A 27,676-nucleotide genomic window follows, 5' to 3' on the forward strand; every position below is an offset into this window, starting at 1 on the left:
GTCTCCTGCATTGTAGGCAGACGCTTTACTGTCTGAGCCACCAGGGAAGTCCTGTGTATCTGCATATCTGAGGTTATTGATATTTCTGGTAATCTTGATTCCAGCTGTGCTTCATCCACCCTGGCATTTCGCATGATAAGTTAAACAAGCAGGGTGACAGTATACAGCCCTGACGTACTCCTTTCCCAATTTGGAATCAGTCTGTTGTTCCACGTCTGGTTCTGACTGTTGCTTCTTGACCTGCATATGGATTTCTCAGGAGGCAGGTAAGGTGATCTGGTATTCCCATCTCTTGAAGAATTTTCCACAGTTTGCTGCGATCCACAAAGTCAAAGGCTTTGGCATAGTCAATAAAGCAGATGTAGATGTTTTTCTGGAACACTCTTCCTTTTTCGATGATCCAACGAATGTTGGCAATTTGATCTCTGGTTGCTCTGCCTTTTCTAAATCCAGCTTGAACATCTGGAAGTTCACAGTTCACATACTGTGGAAGCCTGGCTTGGAGAATTTTGAGCATTTCTTTGCTAGTGTGTGAGATGAGTACAATTGTGCAGTAGTTTGAACATTCTATGGCATTGCTTTTCTTTGGGATTGGAATGAAAACTGACTTTTTCCAGTCCTGTGGCCACTGCTGAGTTTTCCAAATTTGCTGGCATATTGAGTGCAGCACTTTAACAGCAATTATTACAACTATTTTAGGTGTTTCTCACAATCACAACTCATCTAGATTATTTCAATACCATCTCAATTGGTCTCTTTACCTCTAATCTCCATCCTAACATACACTTTTGCTGTATCTTTCACATTACTATCATAGTTATCTTCTCCTGATTAAAATATGATCATGACTTTATGCTAAAAATTTAATTCCCTCATCCCATACCCTTCACAATTAAATCTGAGCTCATTAACATGGCTTATAAGGCCCTCAAGATATCCAGGCTTGTCTTGGCAAAGTTTTGTCTCTTTTCATCTTTGCTCATTCATCCCTCCCACCCCTACACACACCATCACTATTCTTCCTGTAGTCAAAGTACTTTCTAAACTACCAAAGTACCTTGGAAACTTACTTTTCAAAGTTTTAGAAACTTGTAATTCCCAAAACTTATCAGGCCAAGTTCTCTTGATTGTTTTGCACGGTGTTCCCTCTGCCTAGGAGCATTGCTTTTTTTTTCCTCCTGGCATGACCTTCTTTTTGTTTGTTTAAATACAACTCCCTTCTGAAGATAGCCTCCCCATCTCCAGCTGGATTGGGTATATCAGTATTACTGTATAATCCCAGGTGGCACAGTGGTAAAGAATCTTCCTGCCACTGCAGGAGACACAAGAGACTCAGGTTTAATCCCTGTCAGGAAGATCCCCTGGAGAAGGAAATGGCAACCTACTTCATTATTCTTGCCTGGGAAAATCCACAGACAGAGGAGCCTGGTGGGCTACAATCCATGGGGTCGCAAAGAGTCAGACATGACTGCTGCTGCTAAGTCACTTCAGTCGTGTCCGACTCTGTGCAACCCCATAGACAGAAGCCCACCAGGCTCCCCCATCCCTGGGATTCTCCAGGCAAGAACACTGAAGTGAGTTGTCATTTCCTTGTCCAATGCATGCAAGTGAAAAGTGAAAGTGAAGTCGCTCAGTTGTGTCCGACTCTTAGCGACCCCATGGACGGAGCACGTCCATGGGATTTTCCAGGCGAGAGTACTGCAGTGGGGTGCCATCGCCTTCTCCGGTCAGACATGACTCAGTGAGCACAATATTACTCTATATATGTGCTTATAGTATTGTATACACCCTATTGGTGATCTCATAGTTAATGGGCTCCCTACACAAAAATTTTTCCTAAAGGTGACAGCTGGCTTTCATCTGTGTATCTTCAACATCTAGCTCAGTGCCTAGCACATAACAGGCACTCAATATTTTTTTTAAATGAACACTTAAGATGGGAGTGATTATCAACAAATCTGTTACATTAACATCCTTCAGCCTAAATCTGAAGACACCACCTAGCCTACTCAGACCCAAATATCAGGTTGTTTTTTTTTTTTGAAGAATGTTTTAATTTTTGGCTGCGCTGGTTGGTTGTTGCTTTGTGTGGGCTTTCTCCAGTAGCCGTGAGTGGGGCTGCTCTTCATCGCAGTGTGCCACTTCTCGTTGTGATGGCTTCTCTAGCGGCAGAGCAGCGGCTATAATCTGTGGGCTTCAGCAGTTGCAGCGTGTGAGCTCAGCAGTTGCAGTTCATGCGCTGTAGAGCACAGGCTCAGGAATTTTGGCCACAGGCTTCACTGCTCCGAGACACGTGGAATCTTCCCAAACCAGGGATCAAACCCGTGTCCCCTGCACTGGCAGGCAGATTCTTATCCAGTGCACCACCGGGGATATCCTAAGTATCATTGATTGACAACTCACCTCAAAAGCAGTCCCATTTTATAATTCCACATTTTTAAAACTGTAAATAAGGAATTTGGGGGGAAGGCAAAACAATTATATATGAACATGTTATAGTGACCAGATTTTTAAGCAAGTATTAATACCAAAAAAAGGCAACTAAGTTATGTGAAACTGAACCACTGTAACAGTGGCACCCTGAATTCTGTTCTTCCAGCTGGAGTAGGAGACCTTGTAGTGCTTGAGTGAAGAGGAAGAGGAAGAGGTTGCCTCTTCACTTCCAGTTCCCTCAAGGGACGTCTACCTTTGACAGTTTCCTTCCTACTTCTGTAAATCTCTCCATCTAGTCTCCAGTGTCCTTAACCATCCCTTTTGTCCCTAATTACAGCCCTGTCCAAGCCAGGGGTACCCATTTAGCCCTACCCTGAAAATACTCCAGGGTAGTCTTCTCCTTCTCTCCATTTGTGCAGAATAGAAACAAGGAATGGCTAAATTCATATAAACCTTCAAATATCTAGTTATATCTTAACTCTTGGCCTTCGTGTCTAAATTACTGTTGGAGAATTGATCAAGCATTGTAGCAATGACGTTCTTTCTTATATAGGTCTTTTTGTAAGATGGGGAACCTGTATCATGGTATCATGCTGTTCTTACTGGGCATATATGATAAAGCCCATTCACATTATTACTTAATCATTGAGATTTAATACATTTTATGATGGGATATCTCTGAAATTATCATACTTCAACATCAAATGAGCTAAATTCTTATAAGTTTTTATCTTTTAGATGTAGTAGAATGTTTCTTAGTAAGTTTCAACTCTTTGTTACTGTGCCATGTGTTAAATCATTACTTCCCTGCAATGAAAAAAATCAACAGGTACTAGATAGTATTAAAAACTAAAAGCCTCCCATATGTGGCTCCATTAAGCCACTCAGATACTATATATATCGATTCTTTAGAACCACACAGTACAACATTCCCATAATCACACCTAATTTAAAATTCTCTAATGGAAGAATTTCACGTTTATCATCACTGTCTTATATATTCTCACCTATATATTTAAATAATCAAATTCAGTATGGGTAAAATGATCATTTTGCTCTAAATTACAACACATCTGTGTTTAGATTTTGTAGACTGTTATTGAAACAAGAAACAGTGTCATTAATGTTGGGAAGTAATTCTAATTTGAATTCCTTACTTTTAGTTAAGTGCGTTTAATGCTAATTTGTATTTTGGAACCCAAAATTACAGCGGCCACCCCAGTGGCTTCAGCCCATCCCACAAACCTAGTCAGTCAGCCTGCCTTACATGGAACACCTTAGAAACCCAACATACACCAACCACAGACTTCCAGCTCAGCTTAAATAGCTCACCTGACCTAGAAAACAGGACCTGCTGGCCTTACAAGAAAACCCCTTCCCTCTGAGGCCACCGGGCTCCATTTCGGTGTTGCTGCTTCTAATGATCTATAAAACTCCCTCTTGTCTAAAATCCCTGGCGAAGGGAAAGAGTGTTCCACTGCTTACACCCTCAATCTATAGATTGTTTCTCCTTGAATAAAGGACATCAAACTCATTACTAAGTTGTTTTAATTTTGTCATTTGATAGCACCTAATCCTCAAATTTCTTATCTAGATGATTTACTCCCAATTTTCAACTACTTGATTTTATTTGAAATTTTAAAGAAAGATTTCTATATTTAGAGTATACCAAAATCAGATGTATTCTATTTCTGATCATAATCATGAACTTTAACTTTCAATAAAATATGCTATTTAAAATTAATGTTAATCACTATGTTTTATGCAAATACTGATAAAAATACCTCCAAACTTAAGACTGACAGCAAATGATTATTATATTAAAACCAAATCTAAATTACATTGTTGTTTGTATTGAAGGAAAAATCTCTTACTGGATGAAAATTTTTTATATTTTACAAGGATGCCATTTATCATCAATAACCTGAGAAGTGAGATACTGAAAATATTCAGTAATAAGAATATTCTTATTTCAGACTGATCTCATATTTTTGTTCAAATTCATTAGTTTTAAAAAATCTACATTGAGGTAATTCACATACCATAATGCCCAGTCTTTTTAAAGTGTACAGTTTAGTGAATTTCAGAATATTCACAGTTATGTAATCATCATCATCTAACTTTCATCAGTTCAGTTCAGTTCAGTTCAGTCATTCAGTCGTGTCTGACTCTTTGCGACCCCATGAGTTTCGGCACACCAGGCCTCCCTGTCCATCACCAACTCCGGGAGTTCACTCAGACTCACATCCATCGAGTCAGTGATGCCATCCAGTCATCTCATCCTCGGTCGTCCCCTTCTCCTCCTGCCCCCAATCCCTCCCAGCATCAAAGTCTTTTCCAATGAGTCAACTCTTCTCACGAGGTGGCCAAAGTACTGGCGTTTCAGCTTTAGCATCATTCCTTCCAAAGAAATCCCAGGACTGATCTCCTTCAGAATGGACTGGTTGGATCTCCTTGCAGTCCAAGGGACTCTCAAGAGTCTTCTCCAACACCAAAAGACCACATACTCATAAGCTGCCACTCCCCATTCTCCCTGCCCCTAGTCATCTACTAGTCATTTCATATGAATGGAACCATACAGTACATGGCCTTTCATGTCTGTCTTTTTTCATTTAGCAGTATGTTTTCAAGTTTCTAGACACATGTTGTAGCAATATCAGTGTTTTGTTCTTTCTTATTAACTAATAAAATTCCATCATATTGATACACCATATTTTATTTATGCATTTATTAGCTGATGGACATTTGGGCTGTTTCCACTTTTTGGCAGCTATGAATACTATGAAGATTCATGTATACAACTCTTTACATGCAAAGTGCTCAAATTTAATTTTTAGCTTTACATTTGGGCATGGTTCATTATGTGCCAAAAATCATCTTATTTTAAGGTCAAACGATGTTCTCAGCATGAAAATAAGTCTCCTAAACCACACTAACTTGTCTTGATTACAAAATAAAATTCAGAACTGGAAAGATATAAAGTCTAATTTGATTTTTATGCAAAAAATATCAAATAACATTTGAGATGGGGGTCCATATTACCTATTCCAAGTAGAATTTGGAAACATCCAGTTTACATATGCATAACTTTATATTAAATCTGGACCATAACACTTATAACTTAATCAATAAAATGGCATAAACTGTATTAGAGCCAGTGTCCTTAGCAAGCTATAAAACTGTGACAACATAAGTCAGAATGGCCATCATTAAAAAATTTGCAAATAACAAATGCTGCAGAGGGTGTAGAGAAAAGGGAACCCTCCTGCACTGCTGGTAGGAATGCAAATTGATGCAGCCACTGGAAGACATTATAGAGGTTCCTTAAAAAGCTAAAAATAGACATGCCATATGATCCAGCAATCCCACTGCTGGGCATATATTCAGAGAAAACTAATTTGAAAAGATACAACTCAGTGTTCACAGCAGCACTGTTTACAATAGCCAAGACATGGAAGCAACCTAAATGTCCATCAACAGATGAATGGATAAAGATGTAGTATATGTACACTATGGAATACTCTTCAGTTGTAAAAATGAATGAAATAATGCCATTTGCAGCAACATGGATGGACCTAGAGATTATCATACTAAGTAAGTTAAAGACAAATACCTAATAAACCATGATGAAGAAGAGTATCTAAGTATACGTACAACTGAATCACTTTACTGTGCACCATAAACTAACACTGTAAATCAAGTATACTTCAGTAAGGAAAAAAAAAAATCTTGTGACAAAGTTACAAAGATCTGAAAATACAGACGTAATATTAATAGTATTAATAATGTTAAGTATATGTACTAGTCTGTGTTAACTACATTTTAACTAACCCCTGTACTCACATTATTACAATAATGTGGCTACACTGACGAATTCATATTAGGACTCCATAATTTGGATTAGTTATTCTGTTGCCATTTTTATGCTAATTTTCTTCATTCTTTATATTCTCCTGTTTTATGCTACTTCTTGCAAGAAAATCCGATCTATCATAATTAGAAAGATTTCAATATAATATTAAGAAGGAAGAGATTGTGTCAGCTCTTCAGTATTTTTGTTTTTTTTAATTTCTGAATGTAACTATTTCAATATTTAAAACTGTAATCTTTTTTAGCACATTGCACACTACAATATAAAAAATGATTATTTTCTTTTTGTTAGATGGGGACATTTCCATCATTGTAACTCAAATAGGTTAAATGCAACTGTCAAGTGGGTTCTGTATATTACCAGATATGCGAATGGTGTTTTAAAATCTGAGCTACTCCTAAACTGCTTCCTAAAACATCAAAATACTTGTAAGCCATGGTCTTTTTAATTTTAACCTTAACAAAACTGAGTAGAAATATGTTTGCTAGTGTAAATACAAATAGAGAGCATAATCAGCCAATAAATTTACTCTAATGCCAAATAAAAAATGAATTTGGGATTACATAATCACTTCTCTCCATTAAGCATGGATAATCTAGAACTTCATATATTAGGATTTATTTACATGCAGTAATTTCCTGGCTACAACCCTGATAGTAGTCAATATAAAAAATACAGTAGCACCATTATAATACAGAGGTTTAATTTCAGATAGGAAAGTATGTTTGTAGGGCATGGAAAGACATGAGTGGATTTCTTCATCTTCTAAGCAAAATCCCATTATAAAAATTTCTGTAAAACAAACTATATTCTAGCCTCAACCGATAGCCCACTTATTTTAAAGGTAGTGTTGGATATAAGCAATATCACAGCAAAGGGAGAATTTAGAAAATTCCTTTTATAACACAACATTATAAATCAGCTATATACCAGTGAAAGCATTTTGAGGCAGTGAATGTGTATTTGTTACACTAGTGGGCAAATTAAAGTTGGCTAACAGTCGAAGGGTAAAAAATAAACACCTTAGTAGCTGAGAGTGAGAGCTTTTCAACTATATTTTAAGTTAAAAAAAAAAAAAGAGCTTGGAGATCAGACTGCCTAGGTTTAAATCCTGGCTTTATTACTTAGTAACTGTAAGACCTTGAATGTTTCATCTGTGCAATGGGGATTTGATGAGATAAAGAATTCAAGGGCCCAGCACATAGTACTTCAAATAATTGTTAAGTATTATTAAGAATTTTAAATATATATTACTTTTAATATCTTTCATCTTTGGTTATTATTTTCATTTTGCAATTCTTCCACCATGACTTATGTGTAAAAGCGTGTAATAATTAAGAGTGATACAGTAAAACCTAAATTATCTGGAATGCTTGAGAAACCCAAAGAATACATCTGTAGGCATCAAAAAATAAAACAAATGGAATAAATTTATTTCCTACCCTATAACATGCTTCCATGTCTTCTAAACAGGAGTATACCAGTGGTAAACTTTTTCTTAATAAATCAGTATTATTATGAATATCAATTATATTTCTATGTTAAAACTTCACAATCTCTCAAAAGCTTACCAACAGGAATATGCCTGTTTGATTCCACCCAAGGATTTGTTAACATTAAGTCAATGAATAGAATTCAGGGAGTGTGTGAAATTGAATTAAAAAAATTACATCTTTATATTCACTAAATCTCTCAAGGGAAAAGTAGCATTTCCTTCAATTATGAATGAAAGCAGCAAACAGCTGTACCTACATATGTATCCCCAACAGGAATCACAGATGCTTTGTATCACATTACAACTGTTGCAAACTCTGGAAATTTTATGTTTATTATTATCTCAAAAATTTGATCTTGATTAGAGCCGTCACTAGATCTTACTGTGTTAATAATAAAGGACATATATTCCCATATCAAAAGTTTGTTTTTCTTGGGACTTCCCTCAAGGTCCAGGCTCTGCTCCCAATACCGGGGCCCCGGTTTGATCCCTGATCAGGTAGCTGGATCCCACATACTGTAATTAGGAGTTTGTGTGATGCAAGTAAAAATTCTGCATGCCACAATTAAGACCTGGCACACACAAATAACAGTTTGTTTTACTTTAATATTTTGAGATTTTGTTTCAAATTGTTTTATTTTGTAATGCTATGAATTCTGTTTTATACATTTAAAAGCATAAATGTAAGAAGAGTCCATGGTTTCACCAGACCGCTAAAGTAGTTTGTGGCTCAAAAAAGATAAGAAAGCTGACCTCAAATTTGTCCCAGTCTGCTGTGCTCTGTTAATTGAGAACATTAACATGGTCCATTATATTTTCATACCAAAGTTTGTTTAGATTAGGGTAGTACAAATTAGCTTCTCGTGGACTTTTCTTCATGGACCTCTCGGATATCATGCGTTCCCACTGAGTAGGTAGGAATATTTCCTGCCTTGTACCTTGGCTTCTGAAAGAGCAAAACAAATCAGAGGGAGAAGTAAGTTAAACAAAAGTAGCTTCAGATACACTGAAAGTAGAAATATAAAACATTCTACTCTTCCACTTTCTAAATTAAGAGACAATAAATACTCCATTCAATAATTTACTCTGGCATTAACTGCATGGGTTCAAATTCTACTTCTATTTATCAGCTCTGTGACCTTGGGACAGGAACTTAATCTCTCTGTGCATCAGTCTATTTGTAAAAGGAGGTTAATAAGCACTGTACCTGGTACATTATAAATGTTCCATAAGTATACTTATTGTTATAGATTTGTTTCACCCTATGGCCAGTTAATGTTTGAGCAATTAATAACATTTATACAGCACTGTACTCTACAGTGCCCTTTCACATGCATTATGACATCTGAAGCACATAATAACCCTGTGAGAAAGGACAGCTATTATTACACCTACTTTAGTGCTGAAGGAACTGAGACAAGTAATCTCACCAATATCACACAAATAGGAAGCAAAGGAACAAGAACTCAAACCTGGATTTCTTCTCTCACTCCACCTGTCAAATCCTCTGTATCTACCACATTAGACTGGTTACAAGAGAGAACAGAAGAAAGCTTTATTCAGGGAAGAGGGAGGAGGCAGAGGTGTCAGCAGGCCATGAGGTAAGCACTTCGGTGCTCTGGAACTCACAGGGTGGTCCTCTGAGTAATCTGTATCACCTAGGACAGTGTTAGAATTACAGAATCTCAGGCTCCACCCTGGCCTACTGAATCAAAATCAGCATTTTTGAACAATTCCCTAGTGATTGAAGACACTAGTTTGAAAAGCAGTTTCACTAATTGCTCTAGTGATGCTATTATGATCACTTGAATAATATACCTTTGAAGCAATAATGCTAAAGCTGAAACTCCAGTACTTTGGCCACCTCATGCGAAGAGGTGACTCATTGGAAAAGACTCTGATGCTGGGAGGGATTGGGGGCAGTAGGAGAAGGGGACGACCGAGGATGAGATGGCTGGATGGCATCACCGACTCGATGGATGTGAGTCTGAGTGAACTCCCGGAGTTGGTGATGGACAGGGAGGCCTGGCGTGCTGCGATTCATGGGGTCGCCAAGAGTCGGACACGACTGAGCGACTGAACTGAACTGAAGAAGTTTTTATTAAGTAATACTCTAGCTTACTGCTTTTCTTTTTTAACACTTAAAAATTGAAAACAAACTTTTATATCCATTTAATTCTTAAAGACCTCCATACTCTAAGTGAGACCATTAAGGAGCATTAGAAAACTTTAAGCAGGTCCGTGTTTATCTTTCAATTCCTTTTAAAAATTAGAGTCTTGTTACCCTTTGCCTGAGGTATGATATACTGGAAAGCAAAACCACCCGTCCTTTGTTTTCACCGGCATAATAAAACCTTACATTTCTCCCCCTGGATATTTCAGATATTTTCAATAAGTATTCAGTTTCTCGGACTCCAAATTCTGATTTCTTGAATGAGTTTTGTAACTTTCTGGCTCTAGGGATTGAAACAGAGCAACAGGAAAAAAAAAAGATATTAGGCCTACTTCCATGCATAAACCTTGGCGATGGTGACCATTGATTACAAAGGCAAGTAAACAGCCTGCCCCAATCCCTACCCTCCATCCTAATAATTCACAATTGAGCTTAATTTCTAGGCTGCTCTAATTCGGGGACTGGTCAGTCGGCACTCTCTTCTCAGCGTTGATCCTCTAGGCCCTGGGTCAGAACAGCACTAACTTTCCGCACGTGGGAGCGCTGATCAGTGACCTGCTAGTTTCTATTTAAAATAACTGTTCCCATTTTGAGGGGCGACTCCTCCCAGAGGTTAATCAGTCCTGGCCGGCAGGGGAGCCAATGTCGCTCACCTGCTCCACAGAAAACTTCAAACGCAGACTCAATCTAGACTAAAGGTATCCAGTAATTAACGCATAGTTCCTCCCACCGCACATTCCTGATTGGGCGCGTGAGAGAGGGATGTGTCGGCTCGCGCTCTTACCAGTCCGGGGAATTCCATTTCCTCTCCCTCCCACCAGCATAAGCATTCAGGGGCGGTGCTTCCCGGTCGACGGCCCGCCCCAGCTCGAGCCTGTGGCCCATCGGCATCTCGCGAGAATTTGTGGATTTGGGGGCGGGCCCCTACCAGGAAGAGTGCACAAAACTGCCCTTAAGTCATTGCAGCGCTACAGCTCCTGTTAACCAGCCTCGAGGTTCTCGCGAGATCCGCCTCCTCAATACCAAGTGAGGAAATCGGGGGGCACTTTCGGGAGGGGCGTGGGGCGCGACCGCGCAGCTGCTGTTTCCATTACCTTCCTGCCATGGTCTCCTTCCGGTTCTCGATGCTTCTCTGAGTCTGAGGGTTTCCGCCGGTCGTCTACCCTTCCCCCCCAGCCCATGACCCGCCTCCGGCCCCCGCCCTCCAAGTCCAACCTCCGATCTGTTTAATAAGAAGGTGCTGTTCCGAAAAGGAGAAAGGGGTTGGCACAGATACGCTCGGCCCGTGTCGTGGGGAGGAAACCGTCCGCCTTCAGCCTTAGATTCGTCCTGTGCTCGCGACGGCGGCGTTGGCGGACTGATACGCGGCGGTGAAGAGGCAGGAGGAGGGGGGAGGGGCGGAGCGTGGCAGCTGGCAGTAGTTCCGTCAGAGCGGACATCTTGTGGCTGTGTCGTGCGCGTGAGCCCCGTAGGGCCGGGGAGGCACCAGCTGCCGCGCGGGGAGGAGGCCGAGGCCGCAGCGTGAGGGAGGCCCCGGCCCCTCTGTACGCGTGGGTGTGGGCGGCTAGGGGAAGGGAAGGGAGGCTGGCCCACTGGCCGGCCGGGTAAGGGGAAATGCAGGCCTTCGGTGGCTTCAGTGACCAGCCTGTTGGGTGGGGTAGGGTGGGAAGGCTAGAGAAGCCGGGGCCTCTTCTGCTTAAGAGGGAGGGGGAATGGGCGCGTCCTCACGCCTAAGCCGGAGCCTCAGGGGCAGCTCGGGCGCGTGGGGGCTGGCGGTGGCTGGGCGGGCGCGCGCGGGAGCGCGCTGGAAGGCGGAGTGTACGGTGGCGTCAGGGGCGACACAGAATAGCTCTAGCTGCGGGGACAGCGGCACACTTCAAGCCTCTCTGTTTGCTTCCCCTTCCCGGGCGCACCTTTGAGCAGAAACCGAAAGGAGCCGGGCGTCAGTCCGGAGTCTCCCGTTCCCCCCTCCCCCCTTGCCTTTCTTTGCCCTACTGACGCCGGCATAGCGCCGACTAGGCCCCGGCTCCTCCTCTGCTGCGCCCCGGACCCTGCCCCGCACCCACCCCTTTCTCCTCCTCCTCTTCCTTTCCCACCCGGGTCTCTTCCTTTCTAGAGGCCGGGAAGTCAAACTTGTAGCCACCCCTCCGCTCTTCCCGTCACCCTGGCCCCCTCTTCGGGCCGGAGCACGGCATAGAGGCTGGCAGTGGCTCTGCCACCCCACCCACCTCGGATCGCGACCGTTTCTGAGGGACTTGGATTCGTCAGGGTCTCTGCGGGGCCTGTGCGAGTGCTGATTTGCTCCGTTTTTGCAAAAGGCGCCTGTGTCTGGCAGAGCCGGTGTGAGACGAAGAGACAATCCTTCCCAGCCGCCGGGATAATCAAGAGTTTTGGCCGGACCTTCGAGCACACACCGAGATAGTGAGGAGCCAGACGAAAAGCACAGACTATGGCGCTGAAACGGATTAATAAGGTATCCCTGGGGCTGAGGGGAATGGGGTCGTGGGATGAAAGGGAGGCTAAGCCTGGTGGAAAGCCTTGACGGGGGGCAGTATAATATGGAAATATCCCTCCTTGGGTTACTTCCATTGGGGGATGGGGAACGCGGATATACTTTTTGAAGAATGCAGTTTGCAAAGAACAGAACGCTTCTGGCAAGTGAGGAGTGTTGTCTTGAGTTTGTTTCAATGGAATCGGTGCAAATTCGGGATGGAGAGTGATTTCAGGCGCCTCGGTTCTTCTGTAAGAAGTGTTAGTCCCCTCTGGGAGTCAGACTTGGCCAGAGACGCTCCCGCAGATGTCATGGCATTCCTATTCTCATTGCTTGAAAACTTTGTTGTTATGTGAAGGCTCTGAGCCTTCTGGAGGAAGAAACGTGGGAAACTCAGAGAAGAGAAAATCTAAGAAATCGGCAGGGCCCAAACTTGATAAAGGGGTCAGGGTAGAAGTCTCGGCAGCTAAGAGTAGTGAGTGAGTCTAATCAAAGTGATCGTCGATTCTGGGCAGGTTACACAAGCGTAAGTTGGGTTGGGAGGAGATGGGCTGACAACAGTGTTGCCACTTCCTATGTTTTGTAGTCGGGGCTTTTCACCCGAAGCTATTTATCAGGCACAACGGGAACTGATGTGAAAGCCTTCTGGAAGCTCCGTTTTTCTTTGGCATGGGAAGGGGGGGAGGGTAAAGAGTGAGATGGCAGCACGAGGAGGCTAGTGCCTGTTTTTTCCTCTGTCCATTTAATAACATTCTCTGGGGAAATTGCTTCGCCATATGCAACGAGGTTTGATGCTCAACTGTGGCTCCAAGTTGAAAAAAATAGTGTTTTTGAGGTTCGGGGGGTGAACGGAACCTCTACCTCCGGTAGTTTAGTCTCATTTTCTTGCTCTAACTTCTATCCCGCATTTTAAGATGGCGGCTGCTTTAACTGGTTCAGGCTCTTTCCGGCATCTCTTCTTGTAATATGAAATAATATCTTTGTTTAATGTTATCTTTTATATCAGACTCTACACTGCTCTGAGACCTCCTACTTAAGACTTAGCTATATTCAAACTCTCATACTTTATTTCCCTTTTTTGTAACGTGTGTGTGTGATGTGTTTGGTTCTTGCACAATCAAGGAGGGTGGAGTATTTCCAGCTTATTTGAAAAAAATGCTGTGGAGTAAATTCAGTCTTACTAAAACTAGGAGACAGAAGGTTGTGGGTTGCAAACTTTGGTTTTGCTAGGTTACTTCTTTTAAAAGAGTTTACATGGAAGGAATGGCTAGGACTTGGCTTTACTAAAAATAGACCTGATTCTGCTTAATTTTACATTTAATGTGTGACTTTGGAATATATTTGGCAAACTGCTGTTTTATGAAAGATAAAAGTTTAGAGCTTCAGTGTATTGATGTTGAAGTGGTGAATTTTATTTCAGGCCATCATTGTCATTGTGGGTATATGTGAAATATAAGTTTTTTATTTTTGAGACAATGGGAAAGGAGTTTAGGAGTTAAGGCTTAAAGTAAAAAGAATTATCAGACCTCTTTCTGTGACCACTTTGAAGGCCAGCAACACATTGGAGAAGCATAGTTATGTTTTGCAGTATAGTTATTACAAAACATAGCATTCATTGCAAGTCAACACCTTTTTTCTATGGGAATTCATCCAGCCCACTAAGATATGGAATGATTTCAGATCCATAGACTTTTATGCATGTGGAACAGAATACTTTAAAGGAAGGTCTCATTGGTTTTTTTTCTTTTACAGGTGATACCCAGCTGCTGTGACACCACTTTAATCATTTAAAAGCTCTAGAGAGGCAATATAATGGTTAAGGGTGTGAAGTTTGGAGCAAAAAAATGCTCCAGTTAGAATTTTAAGACTGAGCAAGTTGTTATCTGTGTGCCTCTGTGTTGTGTATGAGCTGTGAATAATTGAGTGTTTAGTATGTACCAGGCACTATTCTAGATCACACTAAGGATGCATGAGGGAGCAAAACGAATAGAGTCCCCAAGGTTTGTTTGTTTTTTTTAGGATTAAATCAGTTCATGTGTGGCTTTGAACAGATCCCTAGCACCTGGTACTCATACTATTACTGCAACTTTAATATTACTTTTTTTAATTTTCAAGAGCTTTTATTAAAGAACTTTTCTAGTCTAGTACTCTTCATCAATACCAGACTGTCTCCTTTTATAAATACTTAGAAGGTCTGTATAATACAGAAACTAGACGTAATCCTTTCCAAAATTGGAAAAATGTTTATGTGGGACATTATTGATTCAGTCTATAGAAAAGTTGTGTTGTGGTTTGGTTTTCAGCTATTTAGTGTCAGAATCACATGATCAAACTTAAAAAACCAAAAACTCGGATTCAAACAATTTTAGCAAATGGACAGCTCTGATGGGAGATGCTCTTTATTTTAGGCACCTTTTTTATTTAAAAATTTTTTTTTTCCTACAGCTGCCCAGATTCTAAATGTTGATCGATCTGTATCCTTTGTTGATATTTTATTGAAATGCTTATTTTGGGTATATTTTTAATCAATAGTAGTTCATTTGATTAAGTTTTTTAATTTCTTTCTTGAAGCTTATGTTACAATTTTATTTCTTGGACCAAGCAACCTTATCAGTCAACTCTTATTTTTCCTCTTGTATTCTTTGTTTGGACACAATGTGATCTTACAAGGCTGTTAAACAAGAAGCAAAAAATGGAAACTCCCACGTTGGTTGGTGGTGTTTTAGGGGGCCATAGGCAATTTTACTGCTCTCATTAAACAAAATAACCACTGTCCATGTATTTTGAGGAAGTATAAAGAGAACTTTACATAAAATATAGTATGAACCAAACCTGAAAAGCTCATGCTTTGAGTGTTTGCAGTGTGTCAGGACTGTTTCAAGCACTTGTATTAACTCATTTAATTTTAAGACAGTCCAAGGAAGTAGGTATAATTGTTACCTCCATTTTTGAGATTAGTAAACCTGAGGCACAGAGATTTAAAAAATCCACCTAGGGTCATAGCACAGCAAAGTTAAGATTAGAACCTAGGCTGTTGGACTCCAAAGTGTGTGCTCTTAACCACTACATTTTCATGTTATCTTTTTAGGGGGTTGGTATTCAAAAAGGTTTCTTTTGCATGTATCTTTTTGCTAATAGCTAGGTTTTAGCATCTACTGTGTATTAAACAGTTTCTAAGCCTTTTATGAGTATCTACTCATTTTATCCTCACAACAACATATGAGATGGATGCTCTTACCATTCCATTTTACATATCAGGAAATGGGCATGGAGTAAGTTACTTGTCTTATGCTCAGATGGCTAGGAAGGGACTGAAATTCAAACTAGTCTGCTTCAAGAATTCAGACTCCTAAACTCATTGTGAACTCCTACTTTGAACAATTTCAATTCCTAAATTTAATTTTGCTTCCTAAAAAAACTGCTCCTCTCCTCACTGAACGTGTAGATAATTGGAATTTAACTTCATCTTTAGGTTATAGCTAATTCTTGAGTTTAGATCTAAACTAATACAAGTTGTGGAAGTAGAAGTGAATTTCTTTTTTGGTTAGTATCTTCAAGGACTAAGGGAACTACTATGCAGGTTGCTGACTAATCACTGGTTTCCAGTGAACGTACAGGCTGTATACGCCATGTGTCAAGGCTTGTCTATAACCACCTAAGTTTGCAGGGCATTCGTTGAGAGAAATGCTGATCATAAAATTACCTGTTTTTATTTTACTTGTTTGAATAAGGTTAGCTGATACTTGATTTGGTTTCATCATGATCTTCTGCAGTGTTAATTCTGATAGTTAAAAGGGAAGTTGAATACTCTTGCTTTAGCTCTGGGGAAAAGCATCACTGGCTTATCTCTATCATATTGTATGTTAACTCACGGGTTCAGGTGTCCTTTGATACCTCAATTCTTGAGGATTTTCCAAAGCATTTCACTATAATCTATTTATTAAAGAAGACAGACACCAAGTTCCTAGAACTGAGGTTGTTAATCAAATCCTAAATTAGGTTTTGCATTCTATTACATACTATGTATGTGGATTTTGACATGGGTTACATTTATGTATTAGAATGTTAAAAACAGTTTTTAGAGAGTATAAGTACACGAGGTCTTAGCAGACTTACTGAATCATGAATCATTTCTCTGGGATCAGGCATAATTTTGAAATGTCCCCTAGGTGACTCTAAAGCCTCCTCTGGTTAAAAGCCTCAGATATAAACAGGGGAATGTGTGTGTTTTTGGTCATGTGTCTTTGTGACCCCATGGATGATAGCCCACCAGGCGGCTCTGTCTGGATTTTCCAGGCAAGAATACTGGAGTGGATTGCCATTTCCTTTTCCAGAGGATCTTCCCGACCCAAGGTTCAAACCCATGGCTCTGGTGTCCCTGCATTGGCAGGCAGATTCTTAACCACTGCACCACCTGGGAAGCCCTAAGACATAAGAAATAATCATTTAATCTTACTGAGTTCTTAATGTTTAGCACAGTAGTCTAGTCCCAGGGGACAAAATACAGGTAAACCTGTTATTACCTGTGGGACTCTCTGTTCTGAGGGAAGGAAGCAAGCATATAAATACATATATTGATAATTGTCACCGTGTATAACTTTTCAGTTACTATAAATCAACAAACATTTATTTAAGATAAGGGGAATTGTTATTTAAATGTCTGATTTATCCTTTATTAAAGCTAGATTTGTCTAAATATCTTTCTCCACTATATTTTGTTATTGTTTTAAGAGTGTTTTTTCATTTATAACTACTTTAGTCCCCCCTTCCAGAGACAAGCTGGTATTGACTAAATTTTATTTCACTGGAAATTTTGTGCTCTTAATCTAGTTTTGCTATCCAGTTGTATAGTGTAACTAAGAATGGATGTGTTTAGGGAGTTTACTATTTGCCAGTCTATGTTACATGAGGTTTGGTCTCAAAATGGTACCCTTGGCCCTGTTATGTGGGGAGGGTAAAAGTTCAAAGAAGTATTTTATACTTGCTCAAACATCTGATTTTTATCTCCAACTATACTTTGAACATAATGTGTCATTTAGAGACCTCCAACCAGCTTTGTTTAAATTTGTTGTTTTTAACCTTTGGATCTCCTTGTTTTTTACCACTCCTTGGTTACTTGTTCATGCAATACTTCACATTAATTCTAGTCTTGTTATAATTTCATGGCTAATATATAACTGAATGTTTTCAACTAGTGGACTGCTGTTAATTTTGTCTTCCCTATCTTTAAAATGCCTTATTTGCTTGCTTAGTTCAAAGCTTAGAAACTAGATTTGGTTCTGTGTCTTTACCCCCATTTAGAGATAATGCTTAGAAAAGAATAGCTTTGAGTAATCTTAAGTGAGTTACTTTAATGGCGATTGAAAGAAAGAAAATTAAAGTATTATTCACTCAAGCCATACTTTGTACTTTGTCTGAATGAATAAGCATATTTGTCTCATAACTAAACAGGAAGTTAATTTCTTGTCAGTGATGTAATGAGACATGTATGCAGCACTTATCTCTTACTCCTTAAAGTAAAAGAAACTTTTCAGAATTTCTCAGAAGTTACAAATCCCAAACTACACTGACTTTTAAAAGGGCTATTCCTTCCATATATGAAATTGTTCAGACCTCAGAATCTTTTTGCCAAACTTCCTTATTTTGAAATCACTTCCAGTAGCCATGCATTTCTGAGGTATTTGTTTTTCTTCCTTATTGTTTGTTTCTACATATGGTATTTAAATTTCACAACATTGAAGTTTAAAATTTTTTTGTTTACTTCATAGCAGACTTGATGTTTATAAGAATTAGAGCAATTCTTGTCTTACTAGTTGGGCAATTAATACTGCATGTTGACCTTTATCATTGGTCTGAGGATATACCTTTATATTTGCTAGATTGTAAAGCCTCTTTGAGGGTGATTCTTATCTCAAAATTTCTTAAGGCACTTATTTTTTTTCTTCCTACATCATGCCCTCATCTTATCCATCTCCTAGGGTAATATTTTATGTTGGTCAGTATAGGTTTAAGAAGCAAGGTCTGTCTTCATTGTGTGGATTCCCATGGTCATACAAATCTTCAAGTGAAAGTTGAAAGAAATTGGCTCTTAAATAAAATACAAGAAATAGCTTATACTAAGGGAATGAACTTTAAGTTTTCCTCAAATTGATGATACAAAATGTGTCTGTGCTACTTTAGTCATTATGGCTTTGATGCAAAATGGATGGCAGAGATTGGAATAACATGATTGTGGAATTTGGTGGTAATTATTATACTTAATATCATAATTATTGTACTTGACCTTAACCACAGTAGTCATCTGAGTTAAATTTTGCCAAGTCCTTGAGAGAATGATGGAACTAGACAAACTAGAAGAGGTTATTTAGGAAGCTACACCTCAACAGCAGAATTCATTAAATAGGAACTTTGTTTTTGTAAATGCTGGCTTTGGTTATGTTGCTTTAATGAGTAAGTAGTAGTGGTCATTAAAAGAATGTTTAGCAGAATGCATAAATAATAGTTACTGGAGGTTTTGGATCTTACTAGTAACTCATCCACCAATATGTCTGCTCTATAATTTTATTATTCATAATCTTATTTTTTCAATTTATAAGCTAGAGACACAAAAAGCAAATATTTAGCATTATGTTTAGACTTCTGCTCTTAGCCAGTATCTCTCATCCTTCTCATGTTTTACCTCTAATAGTCAGTTGTCAAAAATATTGTGTCCCGTGATGATAGAAGCAAAGATCTTCCTCAAAATAAACTGTAGGCTTTTGAGTCCCACATAAAGAATGGTCAGACTCATTACTGTTTAACCATGTACCTCCGGATGAAAACACTCACTGGCTTAAGCTATACCTGTTGGTTGGCTTTTAGAAAAAATTCATTGTTTGTTTGTTTTTTTTTTAATGGGTCTATTTAGGCTTTTAAGGGGAAGGAGAAGCATATTCTCCCAGTGGGAGAAGGCCTGGATTCTCACACTGCCAGGTGTTCAGGAGGTCTCAGGAGAAGCAATTCAGAGAAATGATATTCAAAAAAGATTGCCCCACAAGAGCACATCATGGCAAAGAAGTGTCTAACTTTTTTTTTTTTAATGGACAATACAGTTTTCAGCATCGTGCCCTAGTTACATTAGGGGCTTCCCAGGTGGCATAGTGGTAAAGAATCTGCCTGCCGATGCAGGAGATGGATGAGATGCCAGTTCGATTCCTGGGTCGGGAAGATCCCCTGGAGTAGGAAATGGCAACCCACTCCAGTTTTCTTGCCTGGAAAATTCCACAGACAGGAGCCTGACAGGCTGCGGTCTATGGGGTCGCGAAGAGTTGAAGGCAACTGAGTACACACACGTAACCACATGTAGTTAATATGTTGTTCATCCATCTTAGTGTCCTTTCAAGGTGAATGGAGCCTTTAGCTAGTGTGTGCCAAACTCCCCTGCCCCTTATTTTCTATTTCAGTGGTCTTGATAGTTGGTAAAGAACCCACCTAAGTAATGCTTTTCTCTATGATTGGGAGGTATGGTCAGAGTACGAAGACTTTGTTGGTTCTATATATGAGCTGTTCTTTCTGATTCTTGCCACTGTTCCTCTTAAACTACTAAGAAGCGAAGAGCTTGTCTCTAAAGCCTGTGAAACCTTTAGTTTCTAAAGTCATTTTATAAGGTCAACAAAGACAAAATAGCTTTTGAAAATTCTTTGAATAGATGCTACATTGGAAACTGATCTCAAATCTAATAAATATAGTTTTTGCAGTGCCACAAATAGTTTCCTTACTTGATTTTAAAGTCCACATAACTTGAAAAATGGGTTACCTAGGCTCAGTCTGAGTATAGTGAGATACAAACCAACGATGAATAAGGAGAAACAAGAAAACACCAATTTTCTGTGTCTTGTTTAATTTGTGGCATTTATTCCTTGAGTAAAATGAAGAGTTGGGTTGGTGAGATTGAAATTTTTGTCTCCAGTTTGCAAAATACCGTGTCAAAGTTGTTAACTTAAATACATCTTTTGGTGCAGGGACACTTGAGAAAGTAGCCTTAAATGTATCTCTGGACCTTTTTTTAGGTTGTCTAATAGATAACACTACTTTGCTCTCCAACCAGTCCTGAAGCTCAGCATGCCTTACATTTGATTTGATTCAGTCTTTCCTTCCCCCTCTTAAAGGGGCACTAATGTAGAATGGATAGAAGACCTATTTCCATAAGATAGTAAAGGTAAAGTGATCAGTGTGTTAAGATAATTTTTGCCCCTGGTGACTTAAGTTTATGTTCCTAAGGTAGTTACCTATTCATCTATCCTGTGTAGCAGGAATTCCTACAGTATGGTGGGTGAGGATGGTCTTTGATATCCCGTAAGTTAAGTAAAGGTTATTGTGTGGGCATCTGTATTAGGGATAGAGGGTCAGCAGTTCGTCAGATTATTAGAATTCCTTGTCTTTGTCACAAATAATGTCATGTACATGGCTAGGAGTGTATGAAAATGTGAAGAAACGACAGAAACCAAATTTAGGATGGTCAAAAAAATGTACAATAGCCTTGTTCACTTGTCAGGGAAAGGGAAGGGTATGTGGGAAGTACATGAAAGATCTGCAACACTTAAAATCTGAAAAGAGTATGGTAAAAGGATCTAGAAAGTCAGTCATTTCTAGTATACTATCGCTAGTACATCAAAAAATTCAACCATTTGTCTTGCTCAGAAAGTGGTCAATGGCTTCCCATTGCCTGTGGAATGGTCTTTGCCATAGTATTCAAGACTCCAAAGATCCAGCCCTGGTTAACCTTTCTAGCCATACCTGCTATCTGTACCCCATTGTATGTCTGGTATACCAAACTGCAAGAGAGTTTTTTAACATCCTGTTTTCTTTCACTCCCCTGGATTTTAATTTCTCTATCTTGAATGCTTATCCCTCTATCAAGACCGAGCTCAATGTCACTGGTTTAAACTCAGGCAAGGTTAGTGATAACCGTTTCAAAATTCACAAAGCAGTTGAATGCCTTTAAAGTATTCAGATTGTTTGAAACGTAATTTTTAATTTTTTTATATTATGTCTGCTTTCTATTAATCTATTGGGGGAAGGCATTCATGGTCTATCTTGTTATTTTCAGATGTAATAGGCTTGACACCAAAAAGGCAATCTCCATATAAATAAATAAATGCTTTGGTGAAATGTGCTAATATTACGGTTTTCATTTTAGAAATAGATTTCACTTAAGCTTCTGTCACTGAAAGTTTAGCTCTTTACTAGATAAGACACATGATTTCTTCCTGGTTCTCTAGTTTGGTTTTTCAACTTTGCTTCATTTATGTTTCTTACACATGTTACAGCCAGATTAAAGCAGTACATTGTCTTTTCGTGGGATAAACGTGTATAATAGTAGTAGAGCCCAGGTAGCACTCTGCTTAAGATGGTTATCTCTATTTTTTTGTCCCCCTACTTATTGGATTTGTTAGGAGAAAACTGGAGTAGTTAACAATCAAAGCAGTAACTGTAGGAATTAGAGCAAGCTACAGCCTTAGGAACTGAAATTGCGTATTTGTATGCCAAGTTAGTTATCTCTGCTGCCCAATGTGGCCTCTTTTTCTTTGGATTCATCATGTAATTTCAGGGCTTGTGCTTGCCAATAGCTCTGGGTCACATCCCTACAGCTCTTGATTAGAGAAGGAAGGAAATGACCTTTCCAGTTTTTAGCTTCAATTTGAAAAATCTACAGTAGGAATAGAGGGACAAACTGATATGATCAGGTTCTAGCTTGCGTTATTTCCAACTCTGAGCTAACCACTGAAGCTGAAGGTATGAAATTCTATGATTATCCTTTCTGAATAGTTGATTAATGGTAACTAACAATCACCCAACACTACAATCATACGTTTAGAGTAAGAGAAAAACATTTCCAGAAAGGGAAGGTGGTTTGAGCATCTGACAAAATGCTGCATAGAAGAGCATCTGACTTCTTAAGCTTTTCTCATGTTTTTTTCACTGCTCAGATATTTTTATGTTTTAATGTCATGAGAATTATTTGGTATCTTTGAAGTAAGTCCTTGTATTTATGTAAAAGGTATTTTGATCCTTAAAGTTAGGATGTTACTTTAAAGTAGATTTTGGTACATAAGTTAATTGGCCAAATAATAGATCTTTGAGTATTAAGAGGTGTCTTAGTTATGGAGAACTTGGAAAATAAGGCATTTACAAATTATCTGAGGGGAAGATTATCCTGAAATTATGGGAGTGAAGAGCTGAAATTCAGTGGTAACTTTTCCTGAAATTGTTTATTCACTCTAAAGGAGTGAATACTAACATATAAAGGCTTGGTGATTCAAAGATGTCCCTGTGCAGGAAAACTGTTTCAAAATATCTTCTTAGGCTTTTTTCATAAAATGTGCAACTTTTAACAAGATATAGATATATCCCAGGTCAGTTGTAGATTCCTGACCTTTATTATGAAGTGGTTTTTAGCATCACTTCAGTAATGTGTTTAAGTACATAAAAGTACATGATTTGGGGTAGATCTCTGTAAGAAACTAATGTTAGTAATATTTGAGTTCAAATGCATACTAGACATTTTTAGATAGAACTGCATGAAATTGCAGTTTCTGTAGTTCAGAAAAGGTCAAGTATTAACAATTTCGTGCTATTCTACCTGGGCTTCCCAGGTGGCACTAGCAGTAAAGAATCTGACTGCCAGTGCAAGAGGCATAAGAAACCGTGGGTTCGATCCCCTGGGTCGAGAAGATCCCCTGGAGAAGGAAATGGCAGCTCACTCCAGTATCTTTCCTGGAGAATCCCCATGGACAGTGGAGCCTGGCAGGCTACAGTTCATGGGTCACAAAGAATCAGACACGACTGAAGTGACTTAGCACACACGCACACAGTCTGGTAAAATGGTTTCTTTAAAACCCCATCCACAAATAGTCCCTGAATTGTTGAGCTGTTATTACTAATGTATATTGTAGCGTGAGCCAGACAGTTGCTAGATGATTATGTTATAGACAACTAAGCATAATCACACAGGCAAAAGATTTAAATGAGCTAAGGCTGTAATAATGTAGACTATTTATAAAGCAGATTTATTTTGTTTAATAAATGAGCACCTATCCAAGAAATCTTGCCTTCCAGATGGGTAGTCTGCTTGCTAAGTACCTAATATGTTAAATACCAGATAGTGTGCTAGAGTACTTTTATCTCATTCATCCCTTCAAAACTTCTGCAAAACAGGCATTTCTATTTTAGAGTGAGGAAATAACGCTAGGACATAGTGGGTCTAAATTGGATTAAAAGTGAGACTCCACTATGATCATGTTGAGAGAGGAACATAATCCTTGTCCTTATTTCATGTTGCTATATTTGAGCATTTGAGTTGTATGCACAAGTTTGTATTTGGTTTTAGTAGCATATTTGTGTTAATTTATTGTCATATAGGAAAGCAGTGAGGGTGGTTCAGAATAGGTACATTTTTAACCTTAAAATAGACTTTTTTGGACACTGAAGTTCTTTAAGAGGAAATCAGACTGCATAAGTTTCTGATTTATCTTTTTTTCGTTGAACCAGTTAAAAGAACTTGTTACAGAAGTTTGAGACATGGAAAAAAAATTCTCTTCATATCAGACAGACTATACTCGATTCTTAACTACAGTGCTTAATGGGAGTTACAGCAAATGCTTTATGGGAGTTAATCTGGCCTATGACAGAGTCATCTGGATAGTTGATTAGTTCAAGTTGCCAGCATTATTTACTTTTCTCAAAAAAACTATGATTCAGTTCTAAGCTAAAGGGGAGTGTGTGCGCGTGTACTCAGTTGTGTCTGACTCTTCGAGCAGTTGACTGTATAGCCCACTAGGCTCCTCTTCCCATGCTTAGTTTCACTTGTGGGGTTTTTTGTTGTGTCTTGTTTTAGCTATTTGCTTAACTCTGGGATAAGAGCTTCTGTGGTTCCTACCCTTCAGAATCAAAGTGTTTAGAGTTAATTTTCTCAAATTTGTTGAACATAGGAAGTAAATTTACATAGGCAACCATAGAGGTCTGATCTGAACTTCTCGTCCATCATCTTAAAATTGACTGCTGGCATTCCTTGGCTATCTTGATAAACTTAAAAGTAGTTGTAGTTTAAGTTTCAGAAGCAAATTGGCAAAGTGTGTGTCAAGGCACTTTTTTGTATAACTTAATAGATGTACAGCACAATAATTTGACATGTACAGTGCAAAATGATCACTCCTAAGGACAATTCTGTATTGATACTTTTTTGTTTAACTGGAGTGAATCTAAACTCACATTTCTAAACAGTTGACTGTTTTCTGAAATGCATTATTTTGACCATGTAGTAAAGGCAAATATGTCTCATTATCTTCCTAAAATGTACTCCCTGCCTTTTTCTTTGAAGTCCATTATTGTTTCATGTGTTCAGTCACTAAGTTGTGTCCGACTCCTTGTGACCCCATGGACTGTAGCTTGCCAGGTTTCTCTGTCCATGGAATTTCTCAGGCAGGAATACTGAAGTGAGTTGCCATTTCCTCCTCCAGGGGATCTTACAGGGTCTATAAATCCCTATGCTGTAGAAATTTACATACTGGTGTATAGAGATAAGGCTGTATCATAAATTTTTAAAAAACTTGTAAAGAAGCAGCTTTGTTTTCTTACAAGATTATCCGTATGGGTTATACACAAGTCACGGAAGGGCCAGATACACTTTGGAAATTAAGGTCAAATGGAATTGTGGGAAATCTGTATTTTGCTATGTGCAAACCACTTTTCTACCTAGAAAGATGGATTGTTCCAGAGTTACACTCAATGTTGAGTGAAAGACAAGGTGTTGAGTATAGGGATAAGGAGATCAAACCAAAAAGGATACTTACCTAGCCCTATGAGAGATTTTAAGGAGAAAATGAGATCATTGGGTAGTGTGGTTCAGAAAGAACAGTATTTAAGAAAGTAGATAGTGATTAAGATAGAACCTGTGAGATGGTCTGAAAGTTCAGCAATAATGTGAATGTTGAAAACGGCCCTAAGTTCTTAACCTAGGGAAGTATCGGATTACAACATTTTCATTTTGTAGAACAGCTTTTGTTCATATACAGGCACACCTTGAAGATAATGAGAGTTTGGTTCCAGATGACTAAAATAAAGCGAATATCACAATAAAGCAAGTCACACTTTTTATTTTTGGTTTCCCATTGCGCATAGTTATGTTTACTGTAGTCTGTTAAGTGTACAGTAAGCATTATGTCTTTTAAAATGTACTGTATTACTGAAAAACACTAATCATCTGAACCTTGAGCAAGTTGTAATCTTTTTTTTTTTTAACTGACAGAGGGTTTGAAATAGTGCAAGAAATTATCAAAACATGGTTCAAAAACAGAAAATGAGCAAGTGCTTTTAGAAAAAGGGCCCAGATAGCCACAAACCCTCAGTTTGTTAAAAAAACAAAGCACCCTCCCAACCCCCACACAGTATCCATGACATGCAACAAAACAAGGTATGCCTGTGATGAAAATTCATATCTGTGTGTCTGTGTGTGCTTTCATGAACCCTTAGCCAATATGATTGTTCTGGTATGCGTCCATAAAACAACTATGCCTAGTGTGTCCCAGGAACTGGGCTAGGGTGGGTTATGTTTTCTTTTCTTACGGAATGTATTGTTGATGTAAATTGTGATTATATGTCCCTTAAAGAATGGTGTGAAAATAACAAAGCAGATGACTCTTTCTGTTATGGTCTTATGACCCAGTATTTTCTGTCTTGGTTTAGGAACTTAGTGATTTGGCCCGTGACCCTCCAGCACAATGTTCTGCAGGTCCAGTTGGGGATGATAGTAAGTAATTTTCAAGTTGATTTTTATCATTAGTTTCAAAAAAGCTTGTGTATTTTTAGACAATAACAAGAGTATTTTCTTTTTCTAGTGTTTCATTGGCAAGCCACAATTATGGGACCTGTAAGTACTGATAATTAAAAGCAAAGATTTAATTAAAAACACAGCATTAATGTAGTTTGTAATTTTTAACTAACTCTTTATAGCTTTATTTCATTACATTGTAATTCTATTTGGGATATGCCATAATTGTATTGCTTTTGAAAGAAACTAGTCATTTGTTAAGTACAGTATTCCCTGGGTTCTATGTTTAGCATTTCTGTGACCTGTCAAATATCTCTTCTAATTTTCCCTCATAGCAATGTAAAGTATTGTCACAGAGCTTCCTGATTTACAGAGCCAATTAGTTTTTTGACCATATCATGGTGTTACTCAGACTCTGAAAGTGTAACTGCCTAAAATCTAGCTTAATTGTATTATTTTGATATTTTGAGTTTTTCTAGAACTTTAGTTTCATATAAAATTTGAATATTTTTAGGTAGAAAGTGATATTTTGAATACAGCAAAATTCCTTTCTATCCTGGGTAGATAAGAAACTGTATTGCTGGATAATTGAATATTCAGAATTATGGATACCATCTAAGAATTTCACAGAATTAGAGCGCAGTAAAACATCTTGGGGTAAGACTGTATCTTGCACAATACTTAACGTTTTTTTAACTTGGAAGGCACATGAGGATTTCTGTTCTGAGTTGTGTGTTTGTTACTGAATTTTCTGCTTTCTTACCCCTTTTGGTATTTTAATTTCAATAGAAATGGCAATAATGTACTAGGTGTGATAATAGTAGTTCATAATTATAAAAGAGGAAATACCCTTGAAAAGTTAGCCAGAGGGCGGGTTGGATTAGCACATGTTTATTTAACAGTTCTGATTATAAATAAGATGGAAGGGGATATTTTTAATAAAGTATGTCTGGATTATCCTAATGAAAACTACAGAGTCAGGATTGTTTCCAGTTACCTCCAGGTATATTTTTACTGTTTTAAGTGCTTGGTTTTGTCTAATGGGTAACAAAACTGTGATCTGCCACTGCTCTGTGCTTCCCACCCCCTTTAAATATACGTATTTATGTGACTCATGGCTGACCCAGTTTGACAGTGTTTTATTTTTTATCCACACCGCATGACTTGTGGGATTTTATGATTTCCTCAGCTAGGGATTGAACCCGTGCCTCACTGCAGTGGAAGTACTGTCTTACCACTGAACAACCAGAGAATTCCTGACCCACACAATGTTTTAAAAGTTGACAGTCTTTGCATAAAAACCTCCTGACTAGGCTTACGATGGACTAGCAACTGCTTCCTTTTTTTCAGATGAGATGTGTGTATCTGCCAACAGTTTCTACCAAGTCCACTTCAGCACTTAAATT

At 38.7% G+C, this 27,676-nt stretch overlaps 1 protein-coding gene and 1 long non-coding RNA gene across 8 annotated transcripts in view; one reads left to right on the forward strand and one right to left on the reverse strand.

Moving 5' to 3' along the window:
• Nucleotides 1–8,508: 8,508 nt before the first annotated feature.
• On the reverse strand, nucleotides 8,509–11,135 carry LOC138082429 (uncharacterized). Of its 2 annotated transcripts, XR_011145087.1 has the most exons (4): nucleotides 11,067–11,135; nucleotides 10,159–10,255; nucleotides 9,272–9,457; nucleotides 8,509–8,745 (listed from the first exon to the last, which is right to left on the reverse strand). It is a non-coding gene; the product is annotated as an uncharacterized lncRNA (long non-coding RNA). The 2 variants fall into 2 exon arrangements; XR_011145088.1 differs by lacking the exon at nucleotides 9,272–9,457.
• Nucleotides 10,902–27,676, forward strand: part of UBE2D3 (ubiquitin conjugating enzyme E2 D3) — a 29,608-nt gene continuing 12,833 nt past the window's right edge. Inside the window, exons 1-4 of one of the 6 annotated variants that reach the window (XM_068975744.1) lie at nucleotides 10,902–10,998; nucleotides 12,291–12,445; nucleotides 26,186–26,249; nucleotides 26,338–26,369. In XM_068975744.1, the coding sequence (XP_068831845.1) occupies nucleotides 12,422–12,445; nucleotides 26,186–26,249; nucleotides 26,338–26,369 (120 nt within the window). In that variant the 5' untranslated portion in view covers nucleotides 10,902–10,998; nucleotides 12,291–12,421. Of the gene's footprint in view, nucleotides 10,999–11,110; nucleotides 11,210–11,234; nucleotides 11,351–11,378; nucleotides 11,517–12,290; nucleotides 12,446–26,185; nucleotides 26,250–26,337; nucleotides 26,370–27,676 lie in introns of those variants that run through there. The other 5 variants (XM_068975745.1, XM_068975743.1, XM_068975741.1 and 2 more) reach the window with 5 other exon arrangements.

The sequence above is a fragment of the Capricornis sumatraensis genome, chromosome 7, assembly GCF_032405125.1.
Source record: "Capricornis sumatraensis isolate serow.1 chromosome 7, serow.2, whole genome shotgun sequence".
NCBI lineage: Eukaryota > Metazoa > Chordata > Mammalia > Artiodactyla > Bovidae > Capricornis > Capricornis sumatraensis.